This window comes from Drosophila simulans, chromosome 2R, assembly GCF_016746395.2.
Source record: "Drosophila simulans strain w501 chromosome 2R, Prin_Dsim_3.1, whole genome shotgun sequence".
Taxonomy (NCBI): Eukaryota; Metazoa; Arthropoda; class Insecta; order Diptera; family Drosophilidae; genus Drosophila; species Drosophila simulans.
This window is the reverse complement of record NC_052521.2, coordinates 16,980,103-16,996,442: the sequence shown is the minus strand read 5'-3', so window position 1 is coordinate 16,996,442 and position 16,340 is coordinate 16,980,103. Positions and strand designations below refer to the sequence as shown.

General features: G+C 43.6%; 1 protein-coding gene and 1 non-coding gene across 2 annotated transcripts; both read right to left on the bottom strand.

The window, feature by feature from the left end:
• LOC6735318 (general odorant-binding protein 56h) lies at window positions 1-720 on the bottom strand. Its single transcript, XM_002082233.4, has 2 exons — window positions 589-720; window positions 1-528 (listed from the first exon to the last, which is right to left on the bottom strand). Exons 1-2 carry the CDS (start codon window positions 640-642, stop codon window positions 178-180), a joined length of 405 nt encoding a protein of 134 aa, XP_002082269.1. The 5' UTR covers window positions 643-720; the 3' UTR covers window positions 1-177.
• Window positions 721-13,598: 12,878 nt separating this feature from the next.
• On the bottom strand, window positions 13,599-13,671 carry Trnak-cuu. The gene has a single exon. It is a non-coding gene; the product is annotated as a tRNA-Lys (tRNA).
• Window positions 13,672-16,340: the final 2,669 nt, after the last annotated feature.

The window sequence follows — 16,340 nt, the reverse complement described above, 5'->3', positions numbered from 1 at the left end:
TTGCATTATTTAGCTGAATGCCTCATAAACGGCTTTAATAGGATTTTGAGATTTTAATTATATCTAAATCGGGTTTGATAGTTATTCCTGGTATTATCCCTGCAAATAATCTTTGATTTGGTAAAACTTGATCAAGTTTATTTTACAAAATGCAACTAAGACAAAAACGATCGGTCTTTAGTGATGTCCTGGAATGGCCTTGTGCTCCTTCAGGCACATGCTAACCTTGAAGGCAGTGTCGCAATCGTTGGTTCCCTTGATGTCCTTGCAGGCATTCACTCCCGAGGAAATCTCGTCCATTTTGTCCTTGATCTGGGGCACATTCTTAAGGGTGTCGAGCATAGCCTGAGCATTGAACTGGCCATTGGTGAGATGACCCTGCTTCTCCATCAGGCACTTGGTGTAGCACTTGAGGTTCTCCTTGGCAGTGCTCTGCATCCCGCTGGCCATGAACTCCTTGAGATCAGCCTCGGTCACTTGGTTGGTCTCCATGCACTGTTGCATTATTTGGCGAAAGTCCGGATTACACTACGAAAAGCAATTCATGGTTAAAAACTAAATGTTGAGGACAGTGGGTGCATATTTCACCTGTCCCATGGACAAAAGAGCAGCCAGAGCAATACAGAATATGGTGAACTTCATTTTGAGGTATATATTTGTTAAAGTTGTTCCGGATTTACTCGAACACCCCGACTGTTGGTCATTTGAGTGAAACTTGCGGCTTTTATACCAGATCAGTGTGAATCAAAATCAGGGGGAATGCAATTAAGGCAATTAAACTTTTTGCGAGATGAATCAAAATTTGATTACGCACAATACGGACAATTACTGCACAACAAATTTCCCTTTTTCGATTGTAATTATATTCCATTATCAGTCCATTTGCCATATTATATGGCGAGTCGGGCCAGAAACTTGCTACACACATCAGCAAAGTTAGTCGCAATTAGTTGCCGGCCCCCACAACAAATCAATTATTCATTTATTGTATTTAGATGCGGTCAGAGTTTGACAATTTTTGGCCTTTGTTTGAGCCATTCACACTCGCCCAATTGATTTGCATACCATTTGTTCTGGCCATTCTGCCCATTGCCGGCCGAATCCCCAATTGATATTTCAGAAGGCATTTAATCTCACATAATCACAGCAATATATCAGAGGATTCTGCCATCGGACGAAGGTTGGCGCTGAATAATTTACCAAATTAGCACAGCTCTAGCAAACAATTTGTAGCAAAGCGGTAATCATGAACTCCACCATTTGTGAATCATTAAAGTTATTAAAAATTCAGTTACATTAGTGCCGTGCTTAAAATGTTCCCTTATCAGATAAGGTTGTCATTGTGAAATGCATTTAACTTTCTTTGCTCTACTTCAATCGATTAATTTTACAATTATTTAAAGTGCTCGCTAGTTATGGCTTAATAGCAATTTACGTGCAACAGATCTGTAATTATAAAGTCTCATTAGTCAAAAACGTGAATTTAATTACACCATAAATTTAAAAAAAAACAACCTATGAAGCTAGTAGCGTGTGTCACTAAGTGTAATACTTTGTATAGCATTTTTTGTAGTGCCAGAAGCAATTTATTTCAATCTGACAGCTATCAATATCTAAAAAGGTGATCCCATATATCTACCTATTCATCTGCAGACGTTTTTAATCGAAGTTACAGATTGCTTAAGTCTACTGTGCATATCCATAACAATTAAACATCCATCAGTCCCCTACTCCGGGTATGATACAACAAACATTTGTTGCCCCCGAGTGGGAGCGTTGGGTATATATAGAGATATAAAATAACTTGCATAATTCCTGGGGAAATTCAAATCAATAGACAAACAATAAGCTCGAGTTCGCAGGCCAACTGCCATTTACAGGAGGGCTGTGGAAGCCATGTTGACAGCACAAATAATTTATGCCTTTGTTATGGAGAGAAGAGCACCTGCCCAAGTCGAAAAAGGAGCCTGTTCAGTTCCGTTCTATGCCTGGTCACGCCCACTTTGGCCCTGTGCCCCTCCATGTAAGTTGGATTTTCGTTTTTCGCCAAGAAACAAAAAGAGGAGACCATGGTCGAAAGGACGACGCTACCAAGTCGAAGCAAAGTGGTTGACAAAAGGCCGAGCGGTTGGAAAAGCGGAGAGGATTCGGCTACCACTGCTTGTCATTAGTCAGGCAGGATAAGCAAAAGGACATGGCCATAAAAAGGGCAATGCGATGGCGCCCGAGCAGGGACACTTGCTCAGACACAAGGTGTGTCTCTGTGTTCTCTGAATGAATTGCTGAGTAACCAGTAATGAAGTAAAACTGTTCAAGTCCTGAATGTGTCATTGTGGCACGGGCCAAGCTGGGGGAGACGACAACCGAACACAATTCACTGTCAGTTGCATTGTTTTGACCTGATTTACATGCCCCAGCCATCCAGCCAGCCAGCTCAACTGATATTAGGAATAGCCGAAGACCGTTCGGTGGACTTTTATAAATTACAAAGGCCACCGCACAAAAGGCGATAGATGCAGGATGCCAGGATGGCTCGGCTCCAGCTGTCTGTCTCCTTCCCTCTATATATCCTTTCCCACTTTTCCTGGCTTTCCTCCTGCCTTTCCGGCCAGCAGACGACAACGATGACAGGACGAAACAAAGGCCAACGTTAATGAGCCAAGAGAATGGCGCTAGCCGTAGCAAACGTGGCTAAATAAAGAGCGGGGCAAATTGTAAGAAAGCAGAACTGTGTCACAATGTTTTGACAGGAGTTGGGGAAGAAGGCCAGAGGTCCTGCCCAAGCAGCTAGAGAAATGGAACAGGACAACACAGGACAACTCAGCTAGTTAAGCGGCCAAAGACAAAGTTGATAAAATTAGATTTGTATGGTAAATAGTTTGTGGGATGGCTGCCGGACTGGCGAGTGGCGACTGGCGGGGCAAAGTTTAATAAATGTATAAAATTAATTAGCCAGTTGAATGCTCATTAACAGACTCGAGCTCTGACAACTCTGTTTCTGGTAGTCTCCCGCTGGTTTTCCGGGCTTTAAGGCCAGGCTTTAAGCCAGGTTGGGTGGAATTGGAGGGGTCTCTTTTTGGGACCGGTTAGAGGCCAGGGCAGCTGTCAAGCTGCCTCAATTAATTCCCAGCAGCAGTCAGTCAATGAAATGTGCCGCTTCTATGTCCATCTGTTTTGGCATTTTCACACCTCCCTCCCGGAAATTTCCCTTCCAGCCTCAAATTCGATCTCCCACTGAGCCGAATAATGGGGAAAAAGGAAAAGTGAAATTCCCCCAAAAATGAATGAATGTTGACCTTTCACAATTGCAAGCCGCATGAGTTCTTTGTTTGTTGCAACTTGCGTTTTACGGTTTTCGGGTTTTCGAATGCTGCACCAGCGGTTGTGCGTTGACCACAAAAGCCAAGGGCCCGAAACTGGGATGGGAATACGAAATCAAAATATATTTCGGACATTGTGGTAAAGTAATTGGATTTCGAGGCATTTATTATAATATTGGAAATTCGTAAAGGGGGGAATTTTCGAGGCATGAGCATGGGTGAATGCATATAACCAGAGAGAAACCAAAGGAAATTTGGAAATAAATCTGGTAACGCGTCTGTATGCGATAACTGGAACAAAAAGACATACATCGAAATCGTAATGAAATTGTGAGCTGGGCTATGAGCTCTCTAAAATCCGGATTTATTTTAGGATAACCCTATTATATTATAAGAAAGAAATAGGATTTAATAACAAGTTTAACTACTGATTCAGGTTCTACTGTTATTCCCTTTAAACTTTCATATTCCACAAAATTTAATATAATTTCAAAAGCGAAGACTTTCGATGTGACTGCTCTATTGTATGTAAAATTTGTGTAATTTGCACTCGTCTTTATTTTGGACAGCTATAATTGGAATCGGGACTCATGGCCCTTCAGTTCCATGGCCAATCAACTCCCCACACACACACTCGCATTCCAAAAGCAGATGAAGGGAAAAAATTCAAAATGCGAGAGCACTGAGTTATTGAAATTAAACATCAAATGTCACAGGCAGGCACCATCGCAGGCCAATTCGCTGTCTTCGTGAAAAGAGGACGCGACGCGACGCACAAAAGCACAAAGGTCCTTCCACATGCACCAGAATACCATCAGCAGGAGGTTTCTTTTTCCATTTTTGGAAAATATCGCTGCCTGACAAGTTGCCAAAGAGCGAGGCATTCGAATTTGTGTGGAAGTTTTAGGCAAAAATAAAGTCGAGGCAGACGCCGCCGAAGACAATTGCCCGAGCAAATGAAATCAAGCACAAGCAGCTCAAGGATGTAAGGCAAAAAGGACGCGTGTGGCGGGCAAGAGGGCTTCTAAATGCGAGTGTGTCTTCCCCCACTTCCACACACACACAAATACAATTTACATGCGTACGTGAGCCAGAGGCGGTTGTAAGGGGGCATCGCTAAGGGACAGCGGGCTGCACAGTGCGTCTCTGTGACATGTCCTTAGGATATTTGTATGCAAACAGGGGCACAATGCGCTGAAATCGATATGCGGGCGCGCGGCTCCTTTACCTCCACATCCCGCCACCACAATTTCGAAGGACTCAGTCGGAGAGAAGGAGGCTGCAGCTGAACTGGCGGGCGGCTTAGACTTCGCTTCCATCTCCATCTCCATCTGCGTCTTGGCCTGGCAGTTGACAGCCATGTGCAGCGGCGCAATGAAATGAAAAATGGTGAGAAGGAGACGTCGGTGGGTACAACGCCTGCAGCTTCAAACTCGAACTGCCAAAGGAACACTGAGAAAAAGCAGGACTTCTTTGAAAACATATTTGCTCAAACATACAGCATGCAGCTTAATCCGACTAACACGCTATTTTTCTCAGTGCAGTCCTCTGTCTGAGCCCGCGGCGACAAAGATGGCCCGCTGACAAGCCCTTCGTCGCACTTATGTACGAATATATGCGTGTGTTCGTCTGAATATGGACTCGGGATGGGTGAGACTGATATGTGATATTAGTTTGATCTATTGTGATTTCATGCAGGGATGCAACGTTCTCTGGAAAATGAATAAGCCCGCAAAAGGCACCAGAAAAGTGCTAAATTGAAGATTACTTAATGCAGTTTAGACCACCGTGCTCAACCAAGTCTAGAGTACACTCGATTGCTTGTGCAGCACATACATATTCAAAGAGTGATTTCCTTCAAGTGACCAACTATATCAATCATTTTTCCAATAAGTGAGTTAATAACAGCTGTGCAGGTTGAACCACCTAATAATGGATTTTCACCCCGAATTCCAGACGCCTGCCATCAATTTCAATAAGGAACATGAATTTGCCATTTTCCGTTGCAACACTGGGGAATTCCGGGACAGAGCAGCTTGCGTCATTTTCGGCAGAGTACTTGACGCATCCCTGGTTTATTCGCTGCCCGATTACATCACAGGTCCTGTTGCTTGATTTGTTTTGCACACATTACCGTCTGATTGTCTACGCCACGTACTGCTGTTCTTTTCCCCAGAACCCATAACCGAAAACCAGAGGCCCAAACCCTCCCGCATTTGTATCTCCATCGCCTACTTGGTATACTGCGAGTATCTCGTTATGCTGGTGCGTCACCACAGGCTTCTTTCTCGATTGTGCAACATTGATAAGCAATGTTGAACGCCGTCTTTGTCCTCGGCCCCGGGAATTTTGGTGCGTGTGTCGCCAACACGCAGATGCCAATGCCAATTGCGTAGCCTTCCTCCCCAGCGATAGCCATCAAATTAAGGCCGCCCAAATCAATGCAGATACGGCAACAGATAGCAGATACCAGATACTGGTTCTCAAAGGGAGACTCGGCCTTCGCTTCTGCCGGTACCATCTCATTGTTTTAAGAGCCTAATTGCCAGGCTGTTGTTTCGGGCCTCCTACTTCTTCTTCTCCATCTTCTTGGCCCCGGACAGGTGCAAATGGTTATGAAAGGTGGTCTGTATTTAACCCTTGCTACGAGTACGAAATGCAAATGAAAACTTTAAAATATGCCCAGCACACAGCGCCGTAGTTGGAGTTCAGTTACATGGCTGTAAAATATGTTTTCTTTTCGACCTGGTCCTGGTCCTTGTTTTATTGTATTTTTGGCCGTACAGTAGCAAATTGGTTACAAACACAGCTGTCGACCCTTACGTGGCCATAAAGTACAAGACAAAGGGTTTTTTCATTCGGGGCTCCAAAAGAAAATCGTTAGAAAGGGGCAGGGCCAGCACACGTGACCACCGACGAATAAAGCCAGGTCAATAATGCGGTAGCCAAAACGTAAGGAATTTCGGGTCCGCATATGTGTGGTCAAATTAGAAGGGTCCAAAGAATATCTTTCCTCATTTATCTGCATATGTATGCGAGGAGTGAACGAAAACGTTCAGCTTGGAAAAGCCGAACTATTCACATTTGCTATTCCAACTATGCTTAAACTTTTGGCTGCGCTACAAGCATCCATTCCATATCACCTGAATTATTTGTTTTCATTAGGCGGTTATCGATTGGCGGAACAGAGCCGAATATAAATATGCAACAACAGTTGTTGAAATGCAACAGACAACTCTATTGAGACCCGCTTCAAAGGGGATCCCCCGAACATCTGTTTTGCGGCATACATATGCAGTTTTACATTCATCAACATTTCCTGAGGCCCCCAGTCTGTTCTCCAGGTCTCTGGAGCTGATTGCGATTGCGAATTGCAAATCGATATATGGGTACGGGAATGGGTCTGGCAAAACGTAAAAACCGCACGGTAGGAAATTTGAATAAAATGCAATAAGACAAACACATGTATGATAATTCAAGCCCGGCCAGCATCAACAACAATGCATTCCCCTACATCTCGACTGTCGGCACTTTGGGTCGCATGCCCTTCCCGCATCCGTGTATATATATCCCTACCTATATATGTTAATTTATAGGTGTGTGTGTATATGGAGTGTATGCAAAAATAACCAACGCAGCTCGTGCGTGTAAGCTCCGTGATGATGATACACTAAAAACTACGCTGCTAAACAACTAAACCACAAAATACATCAAAATGATGCGGTTGCAAACTGATGCAAAAACAAGTTCTCAAGTGCCCCCAACCCCCCGCCACCCCTCTTCAAGCCCAGTAAATCAGGACAAAGGGAAGGCTCACTGAGGTGGGGGGTTGGCTGAAAAGGGAAGGACTCATGCACGGTACAATGAACCACTGTCGAAGTGGTTGACCGTTCAAGTGGCCACCAGTGCGCTGCAAAAAGTTAGACAAATGTATCTGAGAATAGTTTGCGATAACAGGCTAAGTTGGCCCATCTATTAAGCTGAATCACCTGGCCAGGGAATGGTTTTAAATTTGTAAAAAAATATTAATTTATGAAAATACTATGCCATTTGATTAATTCTAAACACAATAAGCAATCGCTGTGATATGACATAGAAGCATTAAGCAATCCTCGCAATATAATCTTTAATCTTCACATCCTAAAATCCTTTTTATACTTTGATATCTACAAAATCCTGAGCACCTTGAGCTGCCTGGGGCTCAGATCCCCTTGTGAAATGTTTTCCGGCCACTTACGCAATTCTGGGAGTTCGAAAACCTTGGGGGGCTGGCACTGAACTGGCAAATGCAACTGTCTGACCTTACTGGCTGTAAATTATGCATAGATGCATAATTTATAACTTATGCGTGGCTCGGCCAACCCCCGAAACATTTTGCCGGGGCAAAGGAGATGCAGACGGAGACATAGACAGATGCACAGACAATGATTAGGGCCACACACAAACCTATTATTAACGTTGCTGGCCCTGTTCACCATCCACTGTCCACTGTCCACTCGGGTGGACAATTGCAATTGCTTGGCAGTAATTTTCAATTTAATTATAGTAATACACCCACACACTCACACTCACTCACGCACTCATACACACACTCACACTCGAGGGTTGGCTAAGTGCAGATTTGAGCGCATTTGCACTTGAGCCAAGTTTTATGGCCTGACTTTGCCGAGAGCCATGGAGTTGTGAGGGATCTGCTCGCCGGGGCGTAAATCAAATGCAAATGTGCCGGGCCATAGTGCAGTGACAGAGTATTGTCCTGTCCGCTTGTCTGCGGCTTGTATTTCACCGAATTAATTATGAGAGGGGCGCGGGGATCAGCGCACTTAAACCAATGTCTCCAGAATCCCACTCCCCATCTACGTCCAGGAATACACCATGACTTTGGCACCAGTTTCGTGGCTGCCGCCCAACTTTTAGTTCTCGTTTTTGCACGTAGAATGCGATGGACGAACATATCGAAATCTGCAATCAAGGTGAGCAGGGTGCAAAATTATGCTCACGTAGGTAGTACGTGCTGTTGATTTGATGGTCAGTTAATTATTATTTTTTGTGTTCATAGAGTTGCGGCAAAACACGAACACCACAACATAAATGGTTATTTTAGGATAGTGTCTGATCTGGTGGGTTACCAAGTAACTGATTAAAATATATATATATATATAATTTGATCCACTTTGTAATGTGAAATATATAATAGGGTAGTAGGATTTTCTTCACCACAGCCCACCCATACATAAATATGTATATGCCAAAACATGCACCCCAAATTACTGAGCATTACATCATGCTGAAACAATTTCCGCATATGATGAAGAAAGTTTTTACCACACCGTTCCAATGTTAATTATCGCTGGGCAGGACCTAATCCATTCCAGAGCCTGCGCCAATGCTATTCCCATTGAGCCGCAGATTGATGCCGCCAAATTAGTTTGATGGTCGGGGAGGCTGACTGTGGGTACTAAGGCCAATACGTCCTGCTCCAATGTCGTGTCGTAATCAGAGAGCGATGAAGTCGGCCAAATCGCTGGCGAATATCCGATGGCCACGGCCAATATTAATCAATTCTATGTGGAGCGCAATGGTCGTCCGCCGCCACTGGAGCCAGCTCAATTCCTAACTGGTTATCCTCCTCGGCAACAGCAAGTCGAAACTCATTTCGTGTTGCGACTTTTGATTATGATGATTATTACGCGTAATCGCCGCTACATGTGCTACATGCAGCGCCAATGCCCCGCCCCCCATCACCCATCCACCATCTTTCGTATCCCATCCACATCCACGTTCGCGGACCTTATTGATGAGGTACGAAGCTGGCATAGCCCCCTGGCCGAAAGTGCCCGGGACACCTGTGTGTATATTATTATTACACATCGGGCCATGGGCGGCGGAGGGGGCCAAAAAGGGGATAAAAAACAAGGGGAAAGGGCACGGGCAAGGGCAATGGGAATTGGAATTGGACTGGGAATGAGTACAAGTTCGAGCCAAAGTACGGCAATGGCCAGACGAATTTAAGCGAGATACACACGATGACGCTGTAAGTGAACACTAATGTGGGTCCAGGGCATTCTACAATCGCGGTCAAGTGAATAAAAAGTATGAATTTATTAACTAATATAAAGTTAAGGAGAAATTAATAATTTTTAACTACTTAAGAGTATACTACTATAAATCTCTCCTTTCAAATTCGCACATAAAATGACTTAGAAAGAAAGAGTTCTGTAAATACCGAACCCCAAGTTGCATTCCATCTAAATAATGTTATTTCGCCTTTTCCAGCAAAGCCATTCTATAAGATTCCATCCGATGCATCGCTACTGTCCTCCTTCCTAGCTGCGACTGCTTACATGCAAGCTCGCGGGCCGGCTGACGTAACAACAAGTTAACAAGATAATGACAGTAGCGGCGGCTCACCGGACGAATCGACCGGCCTGGCCCCAGTCCGTGGAACGAAGTCATCGTCTTCGTGGTCTTGGTCTTGGCCCCCGTCGTCACCACCCTTTTTTCGGCCATGGAACGGACGTCCCGCTCTGTTATTTAGTGGAGGTAGGTGTGGACCGACTCTGCAAGTGTGAGTGTGTGTGAGCCGGCTTTGAGTGACGGGCCGTGAGCATAAGTGACTGATGGCCGGCGACGTCCAGGGACCAGCCCCCTTCTGTCTTTCCTTCTTTCTTTCTGCCGGCCAAAGACCATAATCAAGTATGCTAAAAAGACGCGCTAACCAAAAAGGAAATTGAAATGAAATATCTGGGTACAAGCGAGTACACAAGGAAAAATGTTTTGCACTTAAAATTCCATTGCAACCGATCTTAAACTGCATCAGCTATGATAAATCAGTTGTTTTAGATTACACTTGTCGTACTTTTTGTATTATATATTGAAATTTCTCCCTGTGCACTTGTGAGTGTGTTTAATTGTATGGGTGACCGCGTTGAATCGTTCGCGCTCACTCTTTTGTGGTATTTCGCACCTGGAGCGGCGCTCGGCATGTTGAGCACACCGTCGTTAACACTTGAAACATTTTCCCCACATCCCCTGCTCCAGCTGCAGCCCCAACTGCGCCCACCTGCCTCCCCGCCCCCCTACTGCCAACCCTTCTGCCATACCTTCGAGTTGGCCAAGTTGAACGGCTGCTGCCTGTTTCGTGCTTCTTGTTCTTGTTGCCGACGCTGTTGCATTGCCAACAAGCTCATTAGTTTCATAATTAGCTTTCGTTATGCTCTTCGTGTATTAATTAGAAGTTATTGCTGCGGCCAGGCGCCGGACACGGAACCCACTCGGCACTCAGCCCTCGGAAATGCGGGGGGGAGTGGGAGGTCAACTGCAAAAAAAGGAAAACCCTTTCCATCAAACGCTGCACCACAACGCCTCATTTTCCAGCTGCTGCGTTGCATTTTAAATCGCTTATCAAGCGGGGTTTCCTCTCGCCAGCCTGCTTTTAAAGTTGCTTTTTTTGCGCGTCTTTGTTCTTCGGGCCCTATTTCGTTTTTTTTTTCTGCTTCTGCGGCTAATGCAGAGATAATGATGCTGTGGCTTTGATCGATTTGATAACAATTTAATTTCGAGTGCACGCTCAAGGTTTTTTCCCCATTATTAAATCTTTTTTACTGCGGGCATTAAGCGGCATTGCGATGTGGTGTGCAAGGCACGTAGGCAGATTAGTCGATTTACGATGCGGGCAGGGGGTGATTGCACTCGCGAATGCATTACATATTTGGTTAGATAATGGATAATGGCTGAATGTGATGACACTCCGCACAATAGGAAAGTGTCCATAAAAGGCTGGCGCATAAATAAGCCGAAGAATTAAGGTGCCTGGCCGGGAAAGCGTGAGTGTGAATCAAATGAACTCGTTCGGGCCAAATATGGACTTGGATCATCGGAACGCTTATCACACTCTTGATCTGTAGGTGTTGCGCAGAAATAATAATGGAGTTATTTAGACATCACTCAAAGGAGTCAATCACCTTTGCACGACTGATATTGTTTGTTTTTTGTGTTAAAATTAATTTTAATTTTAAACTGAAGTACCTACATGTTAAAAAATCTTTAAAATATGTTCTCCAAACAGGCAACAGTAAATAGCAATTAGCTACAGAGTTTTCTGAGCCTCACCATTATTAATCTTACCGTTGATTGATGCTTGAGCCCAGGGTCGTAGCCCGTTCAATTTCTCGCAAATCTCGCATAATAAACACAACATATCTGCAATGAAAGCGGAGTGAGAGCCTGACAAACAAACAATGAAAAACGAAGCAAAAGCGGCAAAAAATGCTGAGTAAACCTTATTAAAAAGGGATAACGGCGCACGAGCAGCGCTAATGACAACGCTCATGGACACGAAAGGAGGTTGGGTATTCGGATGGGGTTGGGTTGAATAAACGGATGGATGGATGGTTGGTTGGTTGGATGGCTAGATGGGATGGGTGTGTGGGCACCATGGTTGGTGCAAACACACACGTCACTCAGCCACGACATCCTTCCGGCGCGGTCTGGTCCTGGGCTTAACGCTGTTAATGACCAAGGGCAACAACTGGGGTATAGCCCTCAACCTCGGCCGAGAAATATTGCCACCTTGCCCGACCCTGCTTCTTTCACCACGCCATCCATCCGCCCAATCTCCATCCTCAAGCGTTTTCATTACGTGTGCTCATGAGCAATTGATGCTGCAATGTCATACGTCAGCAGAAGGTGAGCCAAATCAGTATTGCGACTACGAAAGGGTTGCCCTGATAAAAACACTGAAAGAAATTGACGTGCTTGGAAAGAACTAATGAAGCGCAAAATCTAAAATTTGACATAAGGCAAACACATCAAAGTTATAGTTTCTAAAGATGATTTAAATCTTTGGTTAATGATTTGCTTTAATATGTAATTTGTTTAAAATTCTTAAAATGATTTGATGTATTTAGATTGTAATTACTTTGTTCCTGTGTACCTATCAGAGGGGCTTAAAATTTGAAAAAATATTTTGCCGAACGGCAAATCATGTAATCGGGATGGATTTCCACCGTTTGACCTTTGTAAAACAGCTCATGACCCTGCGGGACGTTGTTCTTTTCAATAACGTGTAAAAACTGCTGCATAATGTTTATTTGCCCGAGCCGATAAAATTTATGTGTTCCTGGACGTCGGCTGTCGGGGGTATTAAAAACTTTTACTCAAGAAAATCGCGTCCAAAGGGTTGGAAGCAGGACATGGGACAAGGAACTGAGTGTTCGGGATAGCATCCCTGCTGCGGATAAATCTGCGTGGCCAATGCAACTTAATTAAATTCCCAAATACTTTCGCTTCCCGGGAATTATGATGCAAAATGTTTTGCCGTTAATTACAAAATTGTAAAGCGCAAAGTTCAAACTGCAATTTGTATTCATTTGTAAACCTTCGCTGCCGTTGCCACTGCCATTGCCATTAAAATGGGTAAGCCCCCCTGGCGAAATTATAAATTAATGCGGGCAGGCGGCTGGCAGCTGTCTGTTGTCCCTCCATCACGGCGGACACCTCGCCGGAGAGCCCCGCCCACTTTACCCACTTTGCCCACTTCCACTTCCATTCCCATTACCGCAGAGCAGTCACCCACATAATTTAAATGCATTTCCTTCTGCGCATTAATTTCCTAAGCTTTTTGCATTCGAAAATCCCACACAAAACTGCGTTCAATGTAATCCCATGAGCTTTAAAGTCACGTGTTTGCCCGCCGCCTCTGCCTTTGGCAATTCTGTCCCCTTTTCCTGTGCGAGGGGGCGTGGCACGCACAATAAAAGCTGGCTGGGATTTGTTGCTGTATTCGCATGTAATAAATGTATTTGTTTATCCCACTCTAATTTTTACTGCAAGCTGAAAATATTTCATGGTCCATGCGAAAAAAATTAAAGGAAGAGTGTAGGATTGAAGTAGCTTCTCTATTTGCTTTTCAGCCCGCTTTGTGTGAAGTTTTTTGTTAAATTCATAAATTGTCCTGCGGCTGGTTGAAAAGCGCCAGTTGCGAAAGGGTCCTCCATTTTAGGGCACTTTTTGAATTTTTCATACGCGTTTCAATGGCTGCGGATTTATGCATGCCCGCGCTTTTGTGCTACTTCAACAATGGCTTTCACTTGCAAGCATCCCACAAATATTTGTCAGCGAAATTAATTTAAAACAAATTATAAAATTGTTCAAATAATAAATTTAATATGTGCCTGCAGCTGGTTTTGATGAACGACAACCCATGTGGCAAATGTATTTTATGGAAAGGTTTTCTTTGATTTGGTAAGGAACAGAAATATAACAAAAAAGTTGTTTCGCCCAACGTGGGGCTCGAACCCACGACCCTGAGATTAAGAGTCTCATGCTCTACCGACTGAGCTAGCCGGGCACATGATGTGTTGCCGCAATTGGCGCATAAGAAACCAGAGGACCTGTGGTAGGGATGATTTCATAGTAACTCGGCCCGCCGTTTACACTTCTCGCCCTTACATATGTACATAAATACATATACATATTACTATTGTCATAAAAAATGCAGTATTTCACTGAGGTCGAAAAGTGTAAAATCTTGTGGTATCGAAAATAGAGATAGTTCCAGAATAATGGTTGCAATAATTAGTTATAAAATTAATTAGTTTAACTTTGATGTAAAAATTGAGTCATAAAAAACTAACGCACAGAATGTCTGTGCTTGTGTTTGATTTATATCTCATTACAAAAAACCACGTTGAATTTTAAAAAGGCCATGATAACAACACATGATAAAAAACTCGTTCTTAAAATAGATATCCACGAGGTATAAAATACAGAGCACTTTGGGCGCTCTTTGTTGGTAGAATATGAGACTCTTAGTCCCAAGGTCGTGTGTTCGAGCCCCACTTAGGTCAATTATTATTATTAATAATATAACGAACCATAGTGTTTTCAAATCGGAATCATTTCTATCCATTTTTCCTAATAATAACTTCTTCGATATGAATTCAGCGTGGTATAATATAAATGGAAATACATCTAGAGTTATTCATACAAATATGGTTTCAGTTGCACATTCTATCAATATTGATTTCCTCAGCTCCAGACAATCTGTCTACTCATTTACAAGGCTATAGTATTTTGAAATTCCTGAGTTTCATTCATCAGCACAACTCGCCGGCCGGGCAAGCCCCCCGTCAAAAATATCATTAGATTTTGGTTCCGTTTCTCACAGAAGAACATACATGGCATTCCGTGCGTAGAAAAAAGGTTATTCATAATCATTTGTTACGCTTAATTGTTGTCTTTGCGGTTTACCTCATGGCTGCTTTTGTGAGCTGACCGCAAATTGATTTTAAATTCATTTCTCAGTCTCCGAGGCCTGTGGGGCGGCAAATAACAAAAGCCGGAACGGGTACTCTGGGTCTGAGAATTTTTGATTATTGTCATTATTGAGGCACTTAAAATGGAAACATTTCTAAACGGATTGTGTGGAATAAGAATATTTTTCCCACCATGCGGCTCAACTCTGGCCTACAGCTTCCCCCGTTTATGACTATTTGCTGTTTATTTTTGTGAAATTTAAATCCGCACGCGTTCTCTCCTTCAGCCTGGCTGGTTTATTATCCTTTTGCCGGCACTTTTTTATGAGTTAAGCCAGACGCGGCTTATCTATGTGACAATGCGGTAGGCACCACAAGCGTAATGGTAATGGTTTTCGGGGAGTGTGTGGCAACGCCTTTATTGCCAGGCCTACCAACCCAACCACCCAGGACATACCGTCGCCCTTCGCTTCATTCATAAATAAATTAAATAAAAATATTTTTTCAAGCCCGCAAGCCATGCAACAATAACAAATAAGCGGAGCGGGGATAAAGAACTCCACGAAACTCAACCGGCGGCAAGAAATCTGCATAATGAAGCGTAATACGCAAATGGTGTGGAGTTGTGATTGGACCGGATTCAGCAAATTGAGGTAGGCGGAAGGTGAAGGAGCGCAGAGTTTAATAACGCTTATGAGCCCTTTATGGAGTCCAAATCCGCGAATTGGAGGTAGCTGATGTAAAGGAACTTAAAGACCACAGAAAACAATGCTTAAGTAAATACTTAAGTAAATTTAATTTGTGATTTTACTGATTTAGTTTCTTAAGCTGATTTTTATATGCAGCCCTTAAGCTTAACTCTTTTAATAACAAGACTTTATAATTCTTTTTATATATCCGCATCGAGCGCATGTTTCAATAATGGCCACTCAAAATCACGTTCTTAGAATCGAGCACCCCTGAAGTTATTAAAAGATTTGTGGCGCTCAGGGCAGGGGTCAAGGGGAACCACCCCATATGAATGAATCAACTCCGGAACTCCCCCCATTTGAAATCCATTGGCGATATTGGCCAGTCGGATTCGGCACGCCTCTTTGGCAGCATTTTGTTTGGGCGTGTTAAAAGTTAAAATAAATCAAACAGCCATAAATTTGCCGCTTTTGGCAATATGTGGGGAATTCGATACGTTCATCAAATGTAAAAGGGTTCAAGCGATGCGTTTGCTATCTATCAATAAATGTCTCTATATATGTGCGGACCAGACGCCCCCTCACATATTTTATCGTCGGCAGGACAGAGCCAGGACCCAAACGATACGCATCCTTTTACCATCCTATAGATTCCAAACTCTGTCTGTCTGTCTGGGCCGGAAAAAATGGGAATCACCCAAAGTGGAGCAGCTTATGAAAAATATGGCGCAAAGGGGTTAAATGACGTATGCATTGCAGCCATTTCTCTTATTCTCCGAGCAACTGACTCTTCATTTGCCTGCCGATGTCTTAGTTACCCAAAGCGGAAGCTCCAAATTTATCATTGCCCCGACAGGACTCTGTTTGCATTTTATGAGTGGCCAAAGGGTTTCGAAAATATGTATTTTTGGACACACAAAAAATGTGATCAATAACGCTTGAGTTGGAATAGGACTCTCTGTGGGAAAACAAATGTGCAGTCATTTTCGGTTTTCGGGTGTGGGAAAGTTTGATCTGGCCCAAAGTGAAATAGAATGATGGGTTAAGTGGAAAGGGAAAGGATAGTAAACTGT